This window comes from Tympanuchus pallidicinctus, unplaced genomic scaffold, assembly GCF_026119805.1.
Source record: "Tympanuchus pallidicinctus isolate F22 unplaced genomic scaffold, pur_lepc_1.0 scaffold13, whole genome shotgun sequence".
NCBI lineage: Eukaryota > Metazoa > Chordata > Aves > Galliformes > Phasianidae > Tympanuchus > Tympanuchus pallidicinctus.
The window spans coordinates 16,324,789-16,349,299 of record NW_026294648.1 but is presented as its reverse complement, the minus strand read 5'-3'; the positions used below and the strand labels follow the sequence as shown (position 1 = coordinate 16,349,299).

The window sequence follows — 24,511 nt, the reverse complement described above, 5'->3', positions numbered from 1 at the left end:
ATTTTGCTTTCAGATGGGTTAACGTTTGTAATAGAAAAATCTGTTGTGTTTAACTACAATCTGATAATTCTAAATGAAACTGATGTAGATGATCTGATAAATAATAAGTGAAATTGGAAATTAGGGGAAAGTCATAATTAAGAAAACAAAAATAACTTAATCAAGATTTTAAGGCAAACTTAGGTGACAGTATTCTATTTTTTCCCCCCACAGTGAGATATCAAACAGCTTTAAATATTTCTCTGTTGTAAATTTGGAGTGAAACTGAGGGTCATCAAAGCTGCGATGGGACTGCGAACATACTGAATAAGCATAGATGAATCATTAACTTACATCTACTAAGAAATAATAAATATATCTAATTGATTCTTCTCTGGAGTTCCATCTAGGCTTTACGGGGTGGTAGCTTAGGACTGGTTGGAAAGAGATGAGGCGAATGAACTGAAAGCCACCAAAAGCTGAAGGGAAAGCTTTCCCCACCCACTGCAGAAAAGCAACCTCAAAACGGAGCACTGATTTGCCTCAGCTCAGTGTATCTGGTCCAACACATGCTGCAGTCGCAGAGCTGTTTGGTATGAGCTGTTGTGAGATGGTGCTGACACTCTTCCATATGCAGGATTTTCTTTGGCTTGTTTGTGGGCACCTGGTGGTCTGTGAAGAGCTGGCTGTTTGTGTGGCTTCTGTTCCTCACTTCTCAGCCTAAAAATACATCAAATACTTTTTTCGTCTTCTTTTTCCATGCGGCAGAATTACCCTAAGTCTAACTCTGCATCTTAGAAGTATCAGAAGGACAGGATAGATGAGACAGAGTACCTGGCAGGAGCTGGTCTGTGCTGGGGAAATGTGTGGGAGTCCCATGTGAAGCAGCAGCAGGATTCCAGTTGCTTGAGCGATTAATACAAGTTCTGGGTGCACAGAAGATTGCTGTGCCCTGAGGGAATGTTACTGCCTGCAGACCAGCATCCGTGCCAGTTTGGAAGGGCACGCGGCTGTTTTTTCAGTGGCTGTTTCCCACACACTGCTGTGGAATGAGCTGCTCTCTTTTTCCTTCAAACTTCTTTCTCGTTCCTCCTTGCTGGCTGGGTCCTGAGGTGCAGTGGGAAAGCTGTGTGAATTCACGTGTTGTCTCTGGTTGGATATTAGGGAAAGCTTGTTCTCTCAAAGGGTGGTCGGGCACCAGCACAGGCTGCCAGGGGATTGGGGGGGATCACCATCTCCAGAGGTGTTCCAGGACCACAGAGATGTGGCACTGAAAGACACCATTTAATGGGCAATATTGGGGTAGGTGGGCAGTGGGACTGGATGATCTCAGATGTCTTTTCCAAGCTTGATAATTCTATGATTCTATGATCCTTTGACTTTTGGCTCTCTGCTTTGCATGTAGCATGCAGTGAATGGTTTCCTCTTCATCTGTAGTGAGACAGTGCACTGCCACTGCAGTGGTTCATCACCTCACTGTCATTCTGTGAGCAGTATATCAACCCCAAGCCAACTTTTAGGAAATGCCCAATGTGTTTTTAGTAAGTGAAAAATACTCAACAATGAACTAGCTTTTTGGGTAATTAGGAGTTGGAGTCACCATAGATGATGCATTATTGAAATGGCCAGTTCTATAAATATGTTAATAAAATTCAGAAGTGCTGAAAATCAAATTAATGAAGAATAAAGGCCCAACTGTTCAATTGGCCTCAACACAGACCCTAAATCTGTGTGAACAAATGGTTATGAGTGAAATTAGCCCATTTGGCTATACAATCTGTGCATTCTGTACTTGCTTTTGTTTGCAATAAATGTGAACAAAATGCATGATATTCTGTAGGCAAATCCAGGCCCTAATTCTGTAGCATATTTATTGATGTATAATGGATATTGGCACGGAGGCCAAACTTTAGACCAGTCTTTGAAACAGGTGAACTATAAAACAGTGACAAATCCGTCAGTTCTGGTTTCAAAAGGTCCCAGAAAGAGACTCAGCTTCCTCTGACAGCAGTAGGACTGGAAATACTTGAAAACCCAGGGCTAAGCACTCTCATTCCCAGTTTGATTTGGGAGTAACATTTTGTTCAACTGCAAACCTGTCATCTAAATTCAGTTTTGTAGGTGTGCAAAGATCCAAAGGATTCTTGAGTATTTCTCAGCTAGAAAACTGAGAAAAAGGAGGATTTTGTGGATCCACCCTGTCTGCTTCCCTCCTATTTGAAAATCAAGACAGAGATGGAAAAGGTGTGCTTTCGAATGTCAGAATGACAGATTTGATTTATGCTGAGTGCAAGGCTAAAAGAGTTGGCCGTTTTCTAACTAGAATTGTCATTTTCTGGTAGACAGTGCTGTGGTTGATTTGCTCCACATGAAAAGAATGTCATTAGTTTTATTTTTCAGCAGCAGAAAATACTGAAGGAGTTGACCCTAGTGGGTCAGGATTTTCTGTCAGTGATTCCCATGAGTCAATCCCCTAGCTGACTATTCTTGAGAACGATCTTTCTGCAACATGGGAAGTCTCAATTATTGTTTTCAGCACAAGCTATACAGGCTGCTGTCTGGAGCAACTTGGAAGTAATAAACTGAGCTCAGATGTATGCATAATCCTACGCAAGCCTCTGGCCTTGGATGTATGCAAACTACTTGCTGTATTGTGATGCTCTAGGGACTGTTAAGTGAAGAAACATTTCTTTTTGTACAAAACCGGTGTGAGTGATAAATGCCAGAATGACAATAAATATATGTGGATTCACATGTATGTGGATGTCACGTATTTGGGCTTTTGAATGTGCCATTTTCTATGGAAAGCAGACAACACAAAGTTGGGAATGAGTGTTGTTCTGCCAGAGGATAGAAAGGCACTACAGAGAGGGACCTGCATAGACTGGATCAATAGGCCAAGGCAAAATGTATGAGTTCCAAAAGGGCCAAGTATTGGGTCCTGCTTTTTGGTCACAACAACCCCAGGCAACTCTCCAGGCTTGGGGAGGAGTGGCTGAAAGCTGCCTGACAGAAAGGGACCTTGGTGTGCTGACGGACAGTCGGCTGAATACGAGCCAATGGCATCCTGGCTTGTATCAGGAATGGTGTGGTGAGCAGGACCAGGGAAGTCATCCTGCCCTGTACTCGGCAATGGTGAGGCCCCACCTCAAGTGCTGGGTTTAGTTTTGGGCACCTCAGTACAGAAGAGACATTGAGGTGCTGGAGCAGGTCCAAAGAAGGGCAACAAGGCTGGGGAAGGGCTTGGAGAGTATTGCTTGGAGGGCTATGAAGAGTGACTGAAGGAACTGGGGCTGTTAATCTAGAGAAGAGGAGGCTGAGGAGAGACCCTGTTGCTGTCCTCAAATACCTGCAAGGTGATTGCAGTGAGATTGGGTTGGTCTCTTCCCACTGCTGACAAGTGACAGGACGAGGGGATATGGCCTCAAGTTGCAGCAGGGGAGGTTTAGGTTGGATATCAGGACAAACTTCTTTATAGAAAGGGTTGTTAAGCACTGGAATAGGCTCCCCAGGGAGGTGGTTGAGTCCCCATCCCTGAATGTGTTTAAAATCTTGTTTTGGATGTGGTGCTCAGGGACGTGATTTAGCAGAGGGTTGTTTGAGTTGGGGTAGTAGGGTTAGATTGCGGTTGGACTCGATGATCTTTAAGGTCTTTTCCAACCTGAGCAATTCTAAGATGCTATTACACACCTTGGGCAATGATGTCTGCAATCCCAGCACTGCCACAGAATCAGAAGGCAAGGCAGAAATCAATGCAAGCTAAATAAACTTTTGCAAAGTACTGAGGACTCTTCCTTAGTTGAACCATAACTAACTGCAACACATTGAAAAAAAATGATCAGGTAATTACTAGAGAACAATAATGTTGTTAGGCTGCCTGGGCCATCCACCAAGGGGCTGTCAATCATGGTTGTCATGAAAAAGCACAGCGTTTCGATGCTGTCTGTCACAGATGCTTGTAAAAGCCAAAGGACGTTAGGAATTGTTACGCCTGAATCCACCAAATGCAGAAATAACAAAAGCTCCTGAGTCTCATGCAGACTGATATTACAGTTTATGGAAAATTTCTTGCAGGAGTTTATCCCCCTATTCATCTGAAACCGTCATATAAAACATTGGAAACTTGGGCTTATTTTTTCAGCTAGCTGCTTTTTTCTTGCTGGCTTTTTTTTTTTTTTTTAAGGCTTCTTGAATGTGTTAAAGCTGATAACAAAAAGTAACTTGTGTTGCACTCCTTTGCTGTAAAGCAGAAATGTCAGAGTTAGCAAATAGCAGAGAGCTGGTGCTGGAGCCCTTCGGTTTTCTGGGAGTTTCACACATTTCTGCACATCCAAAACTCTGCAGCAAATACCAGCTGGAGAATGTAAAAGGACTTGGGAAATCCTCAGCGTGGAGGTACTCACCCAGAGATGCTATGAGATGTGGTCTCTAGGAGCCTGAGAAAACAGAATCATAGAATTGTTTTGCGTTGGAAGGGACCCTTAAAGGCCATCTGGTCCAACTCCCTGCACTGAGCAGAGACACCCACAGCTCCATCAGTGCTCACAGCCCATCCAGCCTGACCTTGGGTGTCTGCAGGGGCACCCAACCCATCTCAACCTGTTTATGAAACCTTGTGTCTGTTCACTTTTAACAGAATCCTTGAACACATTAACTTTCCTTATTTATACCAAAAGAAGGAATAGTTCAATTTTGTTTATTTATTTATTTGACCAAATTGAATTGTTTTATAGAGAAAAGGGTTTTTTGATTATATCTTTCTGTGACTTCATGGAACACAACCTGTGTTTCAAAAAAGGGAATTTCCCCATACTCTGCAGCCACCCCATGGTTTGTCTGAAGTGTTCTGGGTTGGTTTGGACAGGGTGGGATGCAGAGCCCTACGGTACATCATGCAATGTATAACTGAAGCTAGGCAGATGCTTGTGCCTGTACACTCAGCGTTTGCAACACTGTTTGAAAACCTGTTTGTTACTGAATAAATCATGGCCTTCTGCTTTGTTGAAAGGCTCCTATCTGGGAATCAATCTCATCCAGTTTTATCCCAGAAGACTGCAGTTTTTCTAGCAGATTTCTTGCTTCTCAGGGCCCTGCAGGAGCCTTAACATTGATAACCCTGGCATTATGCCCTGCTAAGCATTGAATTTTTACATGATTTCTTATTCATACCGAGAGCTCCACTTTACCAACACAGCATCAGGAGCACATTTCCCAAGAGCTGACGCCTTCACTCCCTGCCAGCTCTGCTCTTTAAGGTGTCAGCAGCTATTGCTGCAGCGATGACCTCGGTGTTCTGTTGTGATGGGCATTTTATTAAGCACTGAGGAACCGAAGGAGGAGAAACAGAAGTGCTGGGCAACCTGCTCTAGGTGCTCCTGCTCAAGCAAGGGGAGCTCCCTTAGAATCCCTGAATCCTTTAGGTTGGAAAATACTTCTAAGGTCATCAAGTCCAACCATCTGCCTACCACCAATATTGCCCATTAAATCATCTCCACAGTTCTGGAACTCCTCCCTGGGCAGCCTGTACCAATGCCTCACCACTCTTTCAGAGGAATGTTTCCTTCAACCCAACCTGATCCTCCTCTGATGCAACTTGAGGCCATTCCCTCCCATCCTTCTGACATTAACCATTCAGTTTACTCCCTGTTCCAAACGGTTCACATTTCAAAAGGAAAATAGGTTAACTTACCCGAGGTCATCCAGTGAGCTCAGAGCCAATCCAACTCTTTGGCATTTGGATGAGGTTTAAGATGGACCTGGAACTATGCTACCTCCCATGGTGATGTGCCCACCTACCACAGCAATAAGCATCCTCTCACCAGAGCAGAAGCACAACTGGAAACTAATTCAATGATTTCTTTAAAACAAATGTTAATAATTAAACTCAAGTAGTTAATGAGTTTTTTGAGGGGGAAAAAAAAGATCAAATTATACTCTTCAAACAGAGTTAGAATTTTGACTAATTAGAAGAAATATGTTTTTCTGTGTCGGGCAGTTGCTGAAGTGACAGTTTGGAGATTGTTGTGACAGCGTTTGCAGACAAAGAGGAGAGCTTTTTTAGCATCTCTGGTAGCACAGTAGTTTCATCTGAAGGCATAATTATGGTGCATTCTTTGTGAAGTTCATTAGGAAGAGAAAAACAAAAAGTTAGTATTCCATAAGGTTGGAATTTGTATTCCATGAAGTTGCTGTTTGCACATTTTTGTCCTAGCATGCGAGAGGAAAATGTGTTGGATCCAAAGAGCAGCATGGCGTCTCTCTCTTTTGCTGCTGGCCTGAGGACATGGCCAGAGCCATTTCCAATATGGAACTATTTTTGCTTCTGCTATTATCAACAACAAAATGAAAAAATCAATCTTAAGCTTCAGGATTATTGTTGCATTCAAGTAGTATGAATCAAACCTTCTGTATATTTTTGGCCAGTCCTTTCCATTGAGGAATACATCAAAATTCTTCCCCCTCCCTCCAAAAAAAAAAAAAAAACCCCACAAAAACCCACAAACATTCCTGTGTTGGTGTAACACCTTTTTTGGCATAGAAAACGTTTCGTGGAACGATTTCCAACCAACTCCAGCAATAAGCACACTTTTCATTGCATCTTAGCAGTTGCAAGCAAAACAAGTAAACAGGATTGCCAGAATTTATCAGAGGTGTCGAGATAAAGCAGATTCATTTTCTTCAAGCATAAGTAAGACAGCCTTAATGGCCAAAGAGCATATGAGAGAATAAACAATCTCTGCTCGTCGTTAAGTGGATGCAGCAGAACGGAGCCCTTTCGTATTTGCAGAAGCCAGCAATTTACTTGTTCACACTCCTGCTTTCTCCCTTTGTGCTGTGGAGGAAGCCTGGCAAATACACCGTGGTGTCCATAAATACAGCCCAACAGCAGTGCATCCTGTTGGACACGTTCTGAGTGGTTTAGCTCCTGTTTCAGGTGCACCCTGAACTGCAGCATGTTTTGTCCAAATACTTTGCAGCATTGACCTTGCAGCTCAGGGTGCTCCTCTAGCTTGCAGTAACACATGGTGAGAGCATTCTCTGGTTGTATTTTCTATCTCTAACTGTATGCTGTGGACTATGGAGGTAACACAGTGCCTGTGCAGTGTTTGCATTGGAAGAAGCCCAGTGGTACTCTGGGACAGCCAGCAAAGAGAAGGAAAAGGTGCAAAATTCTGTTTTTTCCATGTAGGAAGACAGCGCTTGCCTCCAAATTCTGCCCTTAGCCCTCTTCCAGGAGCACAGTACATAATAGCAATTTGCAGCAGAGGTTTGTGGTGGCTGGAAAATAACACCAGCAGAAAGGCTGAGGTGAAAGAACACACACACAAAAAGCCATAGGAGGACTTATTCAGTCTTCTGGTGAAGTGATTTGAGGGCCATTTGTAGGGGATCCTGATGACATAGGTGTGACAGTTCCTGCCTGCTCAGCTCAGCACTAAGGCGGAAAAGCAAAGGATCTCCCTTCCAAACTGCTTGGATATAAGGAGTGCAAACAGATGAACTTTTTACTTTCCAGCCTGAGCTGTAAACTGGGGAAAAATCTGGCTTTTCAATGACCTTGGCAGGGCCTAGGCAGTGTTTTAGTAGTTCTACATCTCAGGAAGCAGCGCAGAGCTCAGTATTTGTGGAAGCTGATAAAAGCATCAAAAAATCTCCTTAAAATAAGGGATGGTCCTGGCAAGGAGCAATTCCCTGGTGGTCTGAGGCATGTTGAAACTCAGAGGAAGAGACTGAAGTGCCCAGCTGCTGTTCCTCATAAATCAGGCCATAGCTCCTAAAAATCAGCACACCTGGGGATGTATGGCTTTGTTTTTGATAACTGTGAAGAGCACCAGTGCAACGATGCTCCGTGCTGTCTGCATCTATAAAGAGAACTTCTAAATAAGCAAGAAAAGAGGTAGGAATGTATTTTAATAAAGGCTTTTCTTTCCTTGTCTAGGCAAATTGTTTAGGAATGTAGCTTCGCTTGTGGGTAAGTTGTGTGCATTTGGTGTTTCTAAGAGCCTCTGTATTCTGTCTGTATAAAAATATGGAAATGGTGCAGTCAAGTGCCCACTGCTGGGGAAAATGTGATCAGGTGGCATAGCTTGGTGGGCTGAAATGGTGCAGTCTTGTCTGCTTGTTTATCAGCCCCTCTGTGTTAAGGCAGTGTGCCTTTTTTATAGAATCACAGAATCATTCAGGCTGAAAAGAGTTGAGTTCTAAGATCCCCAAGCCCAACCTCACCCCACTATGCCCATCCCCACATCCCTCAGTGCCACATCCTCACAGTTCTGGAGCACCTCCAGGGATGGTGACCCCATCAACCCCTGGGCAGCCCTGTGCCACTGCACTGCCACTCTTTCTGGGAAGTTTTTCCTTTTCTTGATGGAACAGTAAGGCAGACTAGGATGCGTGGGGTTGTTTTGGTGCCTATAGCTTCTTTCAGCTTTCTGTTTCATATGGAATGTGTTTGGTTTATGGTTACGTGGATTATTGCTCTTTGGTTTGTGCTAAGTTCCTGCAGTGCTCTGTAGACGATAAATAAAAGCTTTCTGGTGAAAATGGGATCTCTTGGCACTAGCAAGGAGGGCTCAGATCAGGAGGGCTGTGTGATGCCCAACTGGTAGGTTGATGTGAGCTGGACAACGCTCTTCTTTTCCCACTCTGAGTAACTCACACTGTTCTTACTGGACTGACTGGACTTTGCTTTTACAGTGTAGGAGAAACAAATTAAAAAGAACTCACTTAATATCGAATAGCAGCAAGTGGGAGCAAGGTGCACTGTGTTTTAATGTTTGCCAGAACTCTTTATGATAGGGAATATCTCCCTGGGATATTCTCCTGGGAATAATCTGAATGATTTATTCAACTTTGTAAACTTTTGCTTTTCACAGAATCCTAGAATGGCCTGGGTTGAAAAGGACCATAATGCTCATGCAGTTCCAACCCCCTGCTATGTGCAGGGTCACCAACCAGCAGACCAGGCTGCCCAGAGCCACATCCAGCCTGGCCTTGAATGCCTGCAGGGATAGAGGCATTTCTCAGGTCTTGTTTTTTTTTTTTTTGTTTGTTTGTTTTGCTTTGGCTATATTGTGGTAACAAGCAAACCACCAAAGTATCTCCAGTTCTCAGCCCTGTTCTCCCAGCTCTCCAACCCTGCCCTCCCATTCCCATTCCTCAGTGCTGCCACTGCCGCCTCGTGGCTCGTTGGCAGCTGGCTGAGGAGCCCTGTTCTGTAAGCACTCAAAGGAAGAGATTTTATTTCATTTGCCACATGAAGTAGCAGAAGCTGCTTTGTTCTCAGTGGGCTGCAGCAGCTTGCTGAGCAGGATCAAGGGGAGAAGCGCAGCACCTTGTTTCTGAATGAATCAGCCCGTCTGATTCAGAGCTGAGTCCTGCAGTGTTGTGGAGTTTCTGCACTGCAGCATTTGATATTTTTGGGAGACTAAAGCCCTTCAACACCCGGATGACTACAACGGTGCTTTTATCTAGAAAGTACAAAGTATTATGTCTTTCAGTTCTCTAAATGAATTTAATGCTGCAGAGGCCTCAGATGTGAAGAATTTGCTTGGTGCTGTTACGCCTTATGAAACCTCAATGAAGTTACAATCTCTAGATTGTGGTGGTGATGGTTGTTGTTGGTTTTTTTTCTGCTTTCTTTCTCAGATCTTGAACAACGTCTGTCCTCCCACGCAGCTTTGCTAGGGAAGTGAAAACAAGATTACTTTTTCTTCCTTCCAGAATTCTTCCCTTCTGGGCTGTGTTGCCTTCAGGCTTTGTGGGGCTTGGGCCCCATATTTGGCGAAGTTATTGAACCTTAGTAAGGCTCCTATGGCATCCTCTAACTTTAGATGATCTCTTTGTCCTCAGATGACATGCACTGGTACAGCTTATCCAGCAATGAAACAGCTTTAGCACAATGTGCCTTACCTTGTCCTTCTCACTGGCTCAAACTTTGTGTTCAACCTATTTTTTTATTTATAGAAAGACAAACTACTGCAAGACTTCTCTGGCTGCTTCAGTTGTACTGAAGTGAGTTTCTCCAATGTTTTAGAAGTGTTTGGTTTCTAACATTTTTGCATCTCAGCAGCTCTCCCAGCTGTATGTATGCTCTGAGACAGCAGCTATGTGCAAAATCTTCTGTTTTGCTAAGGAACTGCAAACTGGTACTTCTGTGCAGTGTGTTTAATGGCTGCTGACTGCCTTTCAGTCTCAATGGTTTGTAACTGCAGCATGGTGCTCACACTTTGGTGAACGTCTTCCTTCTGTCTCCCTCCTTCCTGCTGCAGTGCTGCTGATAGGTTTTCCCAGGTGTGTTTAGGCTTGGTCTGGAATAATGCTCAGGGACCTCCTTGGTCTGTTTTTTGTTTTATTGTTGCTTTTTTTTCCTAAAAGTTCTTGCATAGTGTTGCCCAGCAGCACATCACCAGCATCATGCTGTCTACTGGTGGTCTTGCCCAGAATGGCTTTCTCCAGCACAAAACACAGTCCTGTTTTGTATCAGATTCTGCACTGAACACCTTAGTTTTCTGACAGCTTAGCCTTGCACAACAAAGAGCGTGGGTAAGATCTGGGTTTTAATGATGCTGAGAGGTCTGTTAATTTTGGAGCAGGGCATATCTGCCTAAGGAAATCTGGAAACAAGGAATCTGCGCACAAACTTTTCCTCCTGAAGGTCCAGATGTTCACATAGCTCTGTGTTACAAGGATGGCAGATTGTGGAAGATCATTATGCAAGGATCTTGTATCAATAGGAATGCGTTAGTTTTACTTCTGAGAGTTACTGAGCAAGACTGTTAAAGGGCCTGCAAGCAGAATTGTGCTTTCAAGTCCATGAACAACTACTGAATTCCTTCCCTTTTCTTTGTGCAGCCCCCATATTAATGCTCACAGAATCGTTTGAGTTGGAAGGGACCCTTAAAGACTATCTGATCTAACTCTCTGTGCTGAACATGGACAACCACAGCTCCATCAGTGCTCAGAGTCCATCCAGCCTGACTTGGGTGTCTGCATTGATAGGGCACCACCATCTCTGTAGACAAAGCTGTGCCACTGCCTCATCCATCCCTATTGTAAAATACTTATGAAAAACTAATGCCTGTGCCACATCCCCAAGTCTGAAGGTAGCAGCTTCAGCCCCACGAACTGAGTGCTGTCACACAGCAGCATCAGTGGGATGGGATGTGCTCCTCTTGACCTCTGTGGACAAAGCTGGTTTCAGCCTCGCTCAGTATCCAATGTTTCTAATTGCTATTTGTGCTGCTTTCATGTCATAAAACTGGCAACTGAGAATTGTGTTTGTTACCACATTGGCCTTAGAGTGCAAATCTTCCTTTAGGGTCAGATGTGTATGAGAGAAAGAAGATGTCAGTGTAATTTAAAAATTATACTGTGAAATTTTTAATTCATCTGCACATGGAAGTCCATTACTGCCTCTTAATTAATGCAACTAGCATAATTGCTTCTTTTTCAAGTGCTGCCATTTATCAAAATGTGTTTGCAGTTGTTTCATTGTTGGGTGTAAAGTAACCTGAAATATTAGGCAAGCTGGCCTGATGCTGCTTTTTCTGGAATAACCTTGCAATCTTTTATTGGTTGGTGGAGGTTTTATAAAATGAAAAGAAAGTGGTAATTGAACTGCCTGAACCAGAGAGGTGTTTGTCTTGTCACAGCACTGACGTACCCAGGCTCACTCTGTGTTCATTCTACGAGCCAGAATGGTACAGTAGGGAAGCTTTACCCAGAGCTGGTATGTGCAGGAAAAATGGTCATATAATGAGATCAGAATCCAGATTTCTGGTTTCTGCTTTATAACGTCCTTTCACTCCTTGTGAGGCTGAATAAAATTCCTGCAGAACTGGGGTCAGTGGCAGAATTCCCCTTTGCTGATAAGTGCATCAGCATCCAGTGTGAGTCTGTGGTGATACTGAAGCTGTTGGAGATGAGAAGTCAGGAGTGAGGACCTGCTCTGTTATTTCGGATGGAATGTTTTCCTCTTGTGCAGGGTTTGTTCTTACCAGAGCAGTCTGGCTCCTGCCTTTTTCAGGTGTGCTTTACCCACAGGAATAAAAAAAAAGAACATGTTTTTCCTCACTTTTGACAATTGACGGATTTTAAATTCCTTCACTCTGAGCTGTTCACGTGGATATTACCTTGCTGACAAAGGGAAAGAAATTTTGTAATCGCTTTCAAGAGAAAATGACTCCATTAGAGTTCAGCTACCTTTGTTCCAGCTATTAAGATGCAGACACTACCTGATTCGTGGATGAATTGTTTTGATAGTTTCCATTATTTTTCTCCAGTCAAGTTGATTAAAATGCATTTGACCAGCTCCCTCTGATGCTCAGACTGTGTAGGGAGAGATTGGTCTCCCTGTATCAGCTGCTGAAATCCGGATGGCTGTCTTTGGTTTTCAGCATTATTCACTGGCCCAAATGCAGCAGTCATTCACAGTCTGGCTGGAAGACTTGCTGACGTGCCTGTCAAGTGTTACCCAGATAGGAGGTAAACATACAAAAAGTATTCCTTTAAAAAAGGAAATGGCTGCTTTGAATGATGTTTGAATGATGTCACTTGCTCTTTGCAGCACCAGAAACTTGTCTGCTGTCTTTGCTGCAGTCCCAGCATGTATTGTGCACCATATTGGTGAGAGTATTTGAACTGCACAAAGTCCTTCTCCATCTGCAGGTTCGTAAAGAGAATCAGATCTGTACAAATTGCACTGGGTTTCACAGACCTCCCCTACCTTTCACGTCACACTGGAAGCTGAAGTGTTTTCCATTATGTTTTGTCTCTTTTCCCTTCATTTCTCCTGACTCATTTGTTGATGTCGTAAATGACAGCTTGTGTCACTGCGATTTGCTTCCATGGAAATGACTCCTGCACACATGCACGTGGCATCCAAGTCCCCTCTCTTCAGTTCTTACATAACTCGGGAGCAGTCACAGCTCTATCCCAATGTGCCCATCTGTCTATTCTCTCAGAGTTAATGAGCCTTTCCCTTCTCGCCTCAGGCATATTACACACCCTGACTCATTCATAGATGATGTCTATTAAAACAGTCAAATGCTTTAAAAATTAAATGATTACTCTAAATGAAGAGCCTGCTTCTGATCCCATTGAAGATGTTTCAACACCATTGGTCTTTGTCTAGTACTAGTCAAGGGAGACTATACTGATGTCTATCTGACAGATGATTAGGCCTTCTTGTTTCATGGAAGATGTTTATGATTTGCTTTAATGTAAGAGCTCAGAATCTGTCCCTGTGAGCTGTAGCAGAAGGCAGATGTTGCCCATTATTAGGGAATAAGGCATCCAGAAGTGGTCAGCATAGGGGATTGTTGGCTGTTTGCTTTCAAAGGGGGAGAATGTATGGGAGAAAAACTTGATGTTAATTAATAGATTTCTTAAAAGGATGGAAGGGAATTAAAGTGAAAGATCTACAGTTCATAATGGAGCTCCTAAATAACTCTGAGGATAATTTAATGTGAGTTACAGTGAGTATGAGATAGAAGGACATTACCTGAAGTTATAGAACAGTAAAGCAAGTAGGAAAAAAGCTCAAACTTACACAGTTGTATTCAGAAATAGAACCTTTAAATGATATTAGAATATATTTTCCCTGGCACAATTTTGGGAAAAAGCAGTCATAAGATTTTAATAGTCAATTTTTATTTTTATTTTTTAATTAAATTAACCTAACACTGATCAAACATCCTGATTTCTTTCCACTTTTTCTTCCTCCCCACTGAGAGGGAAGAACCTAAAATAAAAGAAATAGAGCAACTAGAAAAAAAACAAGCTATCAAGATTTTGTTAAAGCCCAGCTGGTAAGATTTAGTCAAAAAGCCACAACAAATAATAATTTAACAATAATTTTAAAAAATTATTATACTGACTACATTCAGTGCTGACAGTGGAAAGCAGGCTTACAGGATGACTGCATATGTGTATAAGGTTGCATCTGATCAGAGGGAGAAGAAGGGGAGAATGTAAAAGGAGTGAAACGCTGGGTTTGGATCTTGGCCTGTGGGAGAAGTGCTGCTGGGTGTATCTGTGGATCAGCATCCTTGGAGCAAGGCTGGGTGAGTGCTGATGGGAGGGAAGGGCTGTGGGGTCCTCAGGTGCCACCCCATAGTGCTGCAGGTTGGGAAGGAGCAGGACGGAAGGTGATGGGGTGCAGCAGAGCAGGATGTGTAACGGTGTGGGAGTGAGGAAGAGTGGACGAAAGCAAATTGGCACATAGAAAACCATGCAATCACTTAGGTGCTAAAGGCTATTTGGATGATTGATGTAGCTGAAGAAGAAAATGTTCTTTAGTGCAAACACAGAACTTACTTAGAAAGGCACAGGAGTACTTGGAATTCAGGAACGCTTTATGGGAGGCAGGGCTGGGCTACTGCAGCACTGTTTGTGAAATCTCTTTATTATAAAGCAAGACTTGTAGATATGACCACTCCTCAACAAAGCCCATGGAAAGCAATGCAGTGGGGACACAGAAGTGGTGGAGATGATCACTCTCACTTTGGTGGAAGCACCCTGTGTTGTCCCATTGTGCTCTTAGTCTGACCAGGTTGTACAGGCTCAACCTTTTCCTTTTTTCATCCAAGCTTACTCTCTTGTTCTCTCCCACAGACAAGTGCAGCTCAACCATGCTTGCTTTGCCCAGCCTCTGAGCTTCTGGGTGTGTGCTGATGCTGGTTTGCACGCTCATCACTGTAAAGCACAGCCATCCTTGTTACTTGCACAACCAGTAGCATCTCGTTGCTGTGGTGGTTTCATAGTGATGCCCAGCTAGGCTCTGCCATCCAGCCCCCAAGCCATCCAGCTTCTCCTGGCTGATGTTCCTGCCTTTCCCAGTGTGAGCGATACCTCCCAGCTTTGAATGACGAGTACATTTAATTCCCAAAGTAAACGTTTTATCGTGATCTCATTAAAATAAAAAAAAATTAAATGACTATCAAACCTTGCCAATCTCAACAAGCAACTCGTTCCCAATCCAGGCTTCGGTTTTTCGCCCTGATCCATTTTCATCTCTATGGTGGTTTCACTATCGTGCTGTTTGTCTTTTTTTCTGGAGGACACCTGGTAATTTCCCTGGTGAAACCATATCAAGTGGTGTAATGAAGTCCATGTAAATTAGATGTGCTTGTTTTTTTCTTTCTAGAAAATGGGGTATTGGAGAGCAAGCAAACAAAATCCCAAGCCATCAAACCAGGCCGTTACAAAGTACATTTGGGAGACTCATATTGCATTTTATGGCACTTTGTGTATATATCTTCCTATATTCAATTGAAAAGAAAAATCCTGTTCTGAAATTTTGCACTCTTTAAGTTCAGCTTTGGAGGTTTACAGTTTGGTGGTTCATCTTTAATTGAAGACATCACAGAGATGAGTTCTTCCTACTATTTCTGTCTGATGTTGTTCTTTGTCTTTTTTTTTCATACCTGTCATTAAGAATCATCTTTTCTTCCTACTCTTATTTTTAGGGTTTCCCTTAGTTCTCATGTACCAAAATACCCATCTGTGGTATATCTAGACCAGAGAAGTGCTGTGCTAACAGTTGTGCCCTGTCAGGTCCATATGGATCAGTTCTACAGAAAAGAATAAATATTAGAAGAGGAGGAAAAAAGCTGCATTTTTGCATTTTCTTTTGTGCATTCTTATGTGTTTGTTTTGTTTTCTTTTATAATTTATGAAGTTATTTAAATCATTTATCAGCCTTTATCCTCCAACATTCCTAGGATCCAGTGGATTCCTTCTATTTTAAACAGCCATGTTAGAACCTGAAGACAAAAAGAAACACAGTTCTCTAGTTCGTTAGAAACAATCTTTGTTATAAATATCTTCTGTTTTTCTTTGCTTTTTGCCTTGCTTATCTGATACTGTGATCTCTTGAAGCTCGGGAAGCGCTGACAGCAGGAAGGATGCTCGTACGTATTAATAGTGCTGCTTTAGGTAGGAGACCTCTACTAAACAATGACTGCTTAAAATAAATACCTCTCTGAGCTTTGAATTAGAAGGTTCTGCAGGCTCGTGTGCTTTCTGAGAGAATCAATGCCAGGAGAAGCAATTTCAGGTGAGGAGCAGCGATGTGTTGGTGATTTCAGCCGGCCCACATGGGGTCTGCATGCAACAGCAAATGGCAGGTTCTCCTTGGATCATGGATGGCACGTGGAGCAGGGTGTGCCCCAAGTCGTTGCATATTAAATCCCTGTTTCTTCGTTAGTAGATGAGCAATGATACAAACCTGGCATGCTTTTCTGAAGGCACAAAGATTTGGGGTGGAAAGAACGCTACAAATGCAACATCAAACCAGTTCTTGCTTGTTGAAGAAGCTGACCTTATTAACAAATAGATGAGTCACCACCATTCTCCCAAAAATGGGCACACGTTTGACTTCATGGTGTGTGCTCATTCATGGCATGACTCATGGTTCTGCCCTTGCAAACGCTCATGTGCTTCCTCTCCAAATTGAACTGCTGCTCCCTATTACTATTGCAAAATATATACAGTAATGTAAAGCTGTTGGTTTCATTTTTATTGCATATGAGATGTCCTCAAAAACATGATTGGAGACCAAATCATTTCACAGTCTTCTAAAAATACATATATTTCCTTGTGTACCTTTAGGTGTGTGCTGCCATGTGTGCATACATACAGGTAATGATTGCCTCATGTATTGGGCACAGCCTGGGGTTGATCACTCAATGCTTATAGCAAGGGTTGGCCTTTCAATGCTGACATGCAAGGGGGAAGCAAAATGCAAATTTTAGCTCAAGTCTATGCACAGTAGAAGATAAACATAATGCTTAGTGATATACAGAGGAGATGGAGGGGTGTGCATCTGGTCTTTTTGCAGTAGTGAATTTCAGCCGCTGGGGACAAACTTCCTTTTTTTAAAGAGAAAAGATTACAGCAATGGGGGAAAAAAGAAAAAGGAGGAAGAAAATTTAGTAGGAAAAAAAAAAAAAAAAAAGCAGTTTGGTATTATATCTCCTTATAGAAAATGTGAACAACTACTTTGTAGTCGTTCCATGAATATATGTATATGATGAGGCTCGGATTTATTCTGCTATGGTTTTTCTGCCAGTTTATCATCACAGGGAGTGATGGAGTATCTGCACCTCCTCCTGAGTTTCTCAGGTGCTCTTCCACCAAGGGAAAATAAAAAACAAGGCTGCTAGTCTGGCTGCTGGAGGGTAGATTAAGATGTCTGCTGTGTGCTTGTATTTCCTTGAAACGTCTTTAGAAGAAATGAAGGCCTTCCTGACTCAGTATGAGAGAAGTGGAGGAAATTAATGCTATTTGGTTTTGGACAGAATGGTAGTGATTCACTATTATGGCCTTAAAGAATGTAATTACTTGAACTTGTGTCTAAGAAAATCCATTTTCCTCTTGCTGTGAAAAAACATGAAATATGCTTTTTTCAGTTTGCAAGTAATTTAGTAGTGATTTTCTATGTTGGGATTAAAAACAGTGGCAAGATCTGTGTTTGAGGAGGTTTCCCTGAGGCTTTATTAAATGTTTTGTTTTATTTTATCCCCCGTGCCTACTGGGAAAAAGTCCAGAATTTCTTGTATAACAGAAGAGATGCTATCGGATATTTCTTTGGAAGGAAAGTTCCTGCCCTTGTCAGGGGTTGGTGATGCAATCCCCAGTTCAAGAGCAGCTTTGGTAAGTATTTAAGTGCCTGAGGTTTGGCATAAGCACTTCTTTGGACCGTGCCTTCAGTTAATTTTCGAGCAGGTATCTGCAGAATAATCATTAGGTGTTGATTTTCTTTTCCCACTGGAAAGATTGTGAAAGCATATTACTTGGGCACAAACACTGCTTTCAAAAGACAGGCAGATTCCCTGTCACAGCCAAGTGCCTGCAGTGAAACAAGGCTTTCTTCCATTGCCGCTTCTCAGGAAGCTCTTGAACTGCACTTTCCCCAGACTCCTACAGGTAATCAGAGGTTCTGAGCACAGAGGGACAGGTGAGGACACTGTGTTGTTGTGTGTATCTCCACCATGAGATAGGGGTGTGTGGTGCTGTAGGGCCCTCGCACCCTGTTACGGAGTTGGGAACCTCGTGATGATACGGTCACAACCTGGCCACACAGGAGATTAACAGGGAAAAGAGGTTCATGTCTTATCCTTGGCTTGAGTAGGGATCAGTGTGGGTGTATCCTGAGATAGGGGCTGAAGACACAGCTAGGTTGGACAATTTTCCTTCAGAAAGACATCCCTGATCCAACTGTAGAATTATTCAGGCTGGAAGTGATCTCTCAGAGGTCCCCAGTTCAACTCCATGCTTAAGGCAAGACTAACTTCAAAGTTGGATCAGGTGCCTCTACAGTAACCCCCAGCTGCATGTCAGCTATCTCCAAGAATGGAGATGCTAAAACTTCTCTGTGACCCGGATTGTGGCTCTAACAACATTCACCATGATTTTTTTTTTCCTTTAATCTATTTTTTTTTCTTATGTGTTGCGTATAATTTTAGATCACCCAAGGAGGCTGTGGATGCCCCATCCCTGGAGGCATTCAAGGCCAGGCTGGATGTGGCTCTGGGCAGCCTGGTCTGCTGGTTGGTGACCCTGTACATAGCAGGGGGTTGGAATTGGATGAGCATTGTGGTCCTTTTCAACCTGGGCCATTCTATGATTCTGTGATTCTATGATCTTCTCCAGCTACAGGCAGTGTATACATCTGTTCTCTGCCTTTTCCTTGGGCTGAAGCAATCCTAATGCTGAACCAAACCCACTGTTTCAGGTGCTTCTGCCTCAGACACACTGATGGTCTCTGTCGGACTGGCTGGGCTCTCATAGACCATTTATAAATAGGTCTGCACAGAAATAGTTGTGCTCATTGTGATGCGACAAAAAGGAGAAAGATTAGCTGTAGATGCCTAAAAATAGAGTTCTGTTGCAATGAGAAATGGGAATGAATTTACCACCAGTTTAATAACAATAAATAGGTAAAGGCGAGAGTGATAGGGAATATGGAATTAAAGGTGAAGAGCAAAGCCTTAGATCTCCTTCCGGAGCATAAACTGTGTATCCTGTGATATCATTTAAAGTTATTTGCCATTCTGTAAGTATCTTTGTGCAGCTGTAACCATTTACACCAGCTGACTCTCTGGCTCACATAACTGTGAACTATGTGCAACTGTTTTCCTGTCAGAAATGGCAGTACTCACAGTTCAGTGTGATCAGCTTCAGATTTATTTTTAACCTGATGGAGATCTAGGAGGAAGTTTTTCACACACAGAGTGGTGAGGCACTGGAACAGGTTGTCCAAGGAGGCTGTGGATGCCCCATCCCTGCAGGCATTCAAGGCCAGGCTGGATGTGGCTCTGGGCAGCCTGGGCTGCTGGTTGGCGACCTGCACACAGCAGAGGGTTGGAACTGGATGAGCATTGTGCTCCTTTGCAACCCAGGCCAGTGTAGGATTCTGTGATCTACCATCAACGCCAAGGCTGAACAAAAAAAAAACATTTGGCTTAAAAATATATTTCGAGCGTTAGCAGTTTGTGGACGTTGATCTCCCTACCAATGAAGCATGGATGAGGTTCAGAGAATTCAGTGGCACTGGTAGCTATAGGACAAATGTCCTTTGAGGCACTGGACAACGCTTACTGTCCTGGTTAGGAGGGAGCTGCTGAAATTCATCACTTTGGATCATGAGGTACTCCCGTTTCTTTTACTACAATACTCTAATAATTAATACGAGAGGGCTGCTCCGAAAGTAATGCCTCCTGTTTTATGTTGTTAGCACACAGTGTCAGGGATAGATATTGATGGGCTGGCAGCAGAGGTGGAACCTTCCCACCAATATTATGTTACATTTTTGTTGCTGTGTGACAGATGGCAGCAGAGGGGCGGTCTGGCAAAATAGCAACAGACATGGCAGCGCAGATGAAGCAAAGGGGTGGAATTAAATTCCTCCATAAGCAAAAAATTATGCCTTTTGATGTTCATCAGCGCTTGCAGAATGTTTATAAAGCCCAATTGGTGGATGTGGGTGCTTTGTTTCAGCAGTGATGATGGTGGGGCATCTTGTTGGTGCAGATTTTTACAAGCTGCATGAAAACGCACAGCTCATGGTGATGGCAGTGTTGAAAATAGTGCTTTATAATTGGGAATGTGCTCTATCAAGCTGTGCTACTGTGCTCTTTATATCTGTTGTTGTTTCTACGGAAAAAAAAATTGAGGAGGCATTACTTTTGGAACAATCTGCATATTATTTTCTTCTCAGAGTCTTTGTGAGACTGCTGGCTCTTTTTTTTTAAGGCTAAATGGCCATTCTTGATTTCTTACCCAATTTTAAGCTCCGAGTCCCAGAGAGTTGGAGCAGAAAGGATTTATGGGAGCTCGGCAGCTCCGTGGTCTGGCTGGGGGCTGCCGAATGCCTCGAGTTGCTCAGCAGGCAGCTGATTTTCTGTAGCAAAAAGAAAAACAAAAAATTGTTCTGAGTGTTGAAGGGTAAAATAGCTAAAGATGAATGCATTTAATTCAAAGGAAAAAAAAAAAAAAAGTTTTCTTTCCAAGAAAGTTGTATTTTCTTTTCTGTTTTTCCTTTTAGCAATAGAGCAATAGCAGTACATGCTCTCCAAGGTGTGTGAACCCCCCCAGTGCCCTACCAGTAGAGACTTATGAACTGCCATAGCTTTGGTTTCCCTTTGACTTCTCATTCTGGAGTATCTGGAAGTGTTGGTGTACCCAACTCCTGTTTTAAGTAATGCATGTGGGTTTGATAGAAGGGAAACAAGAGCTGTTTTCTAGCTTTGGTTTATCCTAAAATGGACTTGAAGACGGAAAGGAAAAGCCCTGCCCAAATAACTTGCTTCTCACCTCCGTCAAAGATGAGGAATTCAGCTTTGGCCAATGTTTAAATTACCATCTTAAGGGCTGTCACTGGTGGATTGAATCGAAATTGATGATTGATCACAAAATTTAGCATACATGCTATCAAGTTAGCTAGCGGAAAAATGTGTGGTAGGCACAGATTTTATTTTAAAATTATGGAAATATTCCTTAAACATACCCAGAATTCATGAATAAAATGTGAATTATTTTTCTGGTACAGTAATGTGCCTAGAAGGCTGTGGCTGATGGAATTAGTCATAAAAATGTAACTTGTGCAGACTGTGATGCTGTGAAAAAGAAAGCTAATGACTTCCAGTCAGAATCCATGTAAAAAAAATAAAATTAAATGTACTAATGGAGCAATAAGGTTATTAATTCTGAAGGTGGAGCTCTGTCTTCAGCATTGGTGTTGTCAGACTCTCGCGTATCATTATTCAAAACGAATATAGGCAAAATCCTTCCTCTATTGATTTAAGGATGCTTTTCTTCTCTAAATGATAATTTATTTTTACCGTTGTAGTCTTGGATAAAACCTGTGCCTCTTCTGAATGCTCTCATTATCCTGATCGCTCTGGTTGTTCTGGCTACTAGAAAGCCTGATATTGTTCCGGGATGAATAGCAGCAATTCTACAGCCAGTAAAACTGGAGCAAGGTCAATATCTTCCATCCACATCAGCCATGGCTTGGGGGGCTGTAGGGTAAGGCAGAGCTCCTGCTAGTTCACTGCTTCTTTTCCATACTTCTTTTTCTACATGTGTATATAGTTATTCATGGGATTGCACTTTGGATCTTCCGAGTGCACACAGGAAAACGTTTTCTTTCTCAGGTGCCTTCCTGTTTTCCCTCTCTTTTGCTTGCTCTCTATTGGCACGTGAATGGGAATGGTTCTCTTTGAGTCACTCTGAATTGTAGACAGGTGAGTGGGCCAGCTTTTAAAGTAAGTTCTAATTCCCGTTAATGGAAAGGACCAACTTTGCATTCTGAGATTCATTTCTGTCCTCACAGTCCTAACTCTGAACGTTTCATTTCTGAATGCCGTAGCGTAATTCTACTCTTCCATGTAGAACACGTGCATGTCAGGAGCGTGAGGATGAGGATCATTGGGAAATGTGTTCATTGTTAGAACAGTGATTTCTTAGCATGTACCAGGCCTGCAGAACTAACTTTGCGCAGAAACTATTTCCTCGAGTTCAGACATGATCTTTCTTCTTGCCCTGCCCAAACCATTCGTGTGACAAGATGGCCCAAGAGCCAGAGAGCCAAAGAGAGAGCATTTCTGGATACCAATGGGGGTTCCCATTGGAGCTGTGCTGCACAGTACAGCTCAGGTGCTACGATGCTGTGCCCCCAAATCACTGTGCCAAAGTGAAGGAAGAGTGTTTTGTTCACAGCTTTGCAGCGATGGCTGTGTTCTGAAAAAAAGATACACCCAAGTCTTTGGAAACTTTCTATAGATTTGTTTTAGACTGGAGATGTTGGAAAAATAAATGGCCCAACGATTACTCGCTAATTCATCCTCATGTGCAGCTGTGAAATTATTTTCTGTGCACATAGTGCAAAAACTTCTTCCTAAATATGAGGTTTAGAGACCCTTGGGGAGTAATTAACTATAATGCAGAAGCAAATCTGGGTTCATTGTACACACTGCTCATTTAAGAAACGTTTTTCTGCATGAAGCCCATTAGTAAGTTTCCAAAACCTCCATAAATGTTAAACATTTTATTATAGGACTCTGAACACTTCTTATTTTACGTAAAATCTCATGTAATCCCATACGTTGCATTTAGCTTTTGATCCCTGAATAGCAAATTGCTGTGTAACACAATGTAATCAAGGAAAGGGCTAAAATCTGCCTTTGTGTATTTGTTTAGTAATGACAGAGTCTCTTTTCTTGTGGGTTATACAAAAAGTTCAGGAGGATATTTCATGCTATTTGATTTATTCTACCTCGTGGCCTTCTTCTATGCAGTGCACGTTTCCTTCTTGTGCTAACTGCTCTCCTTCTGTGCTTTGGGTCCTACTCTGTACACCACCAAGTCTTCCCCGTTGTTGGGATCTTGGATTCTGACGTGCTGGAAATGCACTGCTGTTTTCATCTGTTGAATGCTATTGGCAGCCAAAACAATTGTGTTCCTGAGGATGTGATTTAGCCAAGGCTGGGAACACACCCTCTTTACGTTATCTTTTTGTTTGGAGAGGTTGGCAGTGTAACCCTGTATGCTGTCACCTGATGTATATTGGGTTTTCTGTGCCGTTTGTTTCCAAATAAGACAAAGTGTGGTCTTCATTACTATGGGAGAGTTCATCTCTAACATCTGAGTGTTCTACAACAACTGTGTGCTTTTTCCTCAAAATATGCAAGATATATCCAACCACTCCCAGCTTAAGATGGTTTACCCTGTGCTGTACAGTCTGGGTTGGTTGAAATTTCATGCAATTACTGTTTTACACAGTGGCAGAGTATCTGTGAAGTGGCTATCAACCGCAACATATTTTGTTTTTCGCATTTGCCTTTGCAGATTTCACAAAACATTTAATTAGTGATAATCAGCTTTTAACCAGCCAGAGCACACTGATGTGATTCTCTCCTTCTCTCCCCCATGATTATAGGCATAGTCTGTACCTACAAGATAAATTACGTGCAGTCTGGAGAACGTCCTAGCCAGCAGGAAGAGAGAATAAGAATGTCACTTGCATGAGGATTTAAAAAAAAAAAAAAAGGTGCTGTATGCCCTGTGATTTCGGTTAAGAATGCAATTTTTCTTTCCTTTTCAGAATGGTGGACCTGGGATTCAGCTGGAGATTGCAAAGCTTACTGCCCCTCAAGGCTGTTGGTCAGCCTTCCGCAGCTCCCAGGGGAACCAGAGGAGCTCCGCGCTGACTTCTGTAAGGTCTGATTCACCATGGGAGATCAAATGATTTCCTGGCTCAGGTTTTGTGAAGTTCGACGTCTGCTTTGGACCCACAATTTGGAAAAGGGATCGCCTCTGCGGCACGGTTAAGAGACAGATAAAGCAGTCCCAGATGATGAGCACTTTAAGTAGCACTGGAATATTACTCAGCTTGACAACAGTGTCTGTTACGCTGGATTTTAGCTTGCATGGTGGTCTGATGGCTTGGTCTTTAAGCACCAATTTGACTCTGAATCAGAGTTTACCTACATCCGATCCTCTCAATGCCTCTGAGAAGGGTGAAGTCTCTCGGATGTCAGTGAGAGAGAAGAACTGGCCAGCCCTCTTGATCTTGGTCATCATCCTGCTTACCATCGGGGGCAACATACTGGTAATTATGGCTGTGTCCTTGGAGAAGAAGTTGCAGAACGCCACAAACTTCTTCCTGATGTCCTTGGCGGTGGCAGACATGCTGGTGGGTATCCTGGTCATGCCCGTGTCGCTCATTGCAGTGCTGTATGGTAAGTGGCTTCCCTCCTTATTGGCAATCTCTTGTTTCCTTGCTGCCAGGAATGACACATGCACAGCGTTGGTGTTGGTTTTTATTGCCGAGAACGCCCTGAAAAGCACTGAGTCCCTTTTTTATCTTCTCGGTGGAACTGCCCCCAGATTGGCTGGGAAACCAGAGCTTTGGGAAAAGCAGGGCAGTGTGGCTGGAGCTGAGGCAGCTGTAAGTGAGGTCAGTCGGTCCTTGAGCTTGAATCCCACTGACACAAATGGGATTTGAGCACTAACTTAGAGTTTT

General features: G+C 42.9%; 1 protein-coding gene across 4 annotated transcripts in view; it reads left to right on the top strand.

The window, feature by feature from the left end:
- The window catches only part of HTR2C (5-hydroxytryptamine receptor 2C), a 276,338-nt gene that overhangs the window by 218,059 nt on the left and 33,768 nt on the right, over nt 1-24,511 (top strand). For all 4 annotated transcript variants that reach the window (XM_052672845.1, XM_052672841.1, XM_052672843.1 and 1 more), the window contains one exon: nt 23,591-24,227. In XM_052672845.1, the coding sequence (XP_052528805.1) occupies nt 23,840-24,227 (388 nt within the window). In that variant the 5' untranslated portion in view covers nt 23,591-23,839. The remainder of the gene's footprint in view (nt 1-23,590; nt 24,228-24,511) is intronic.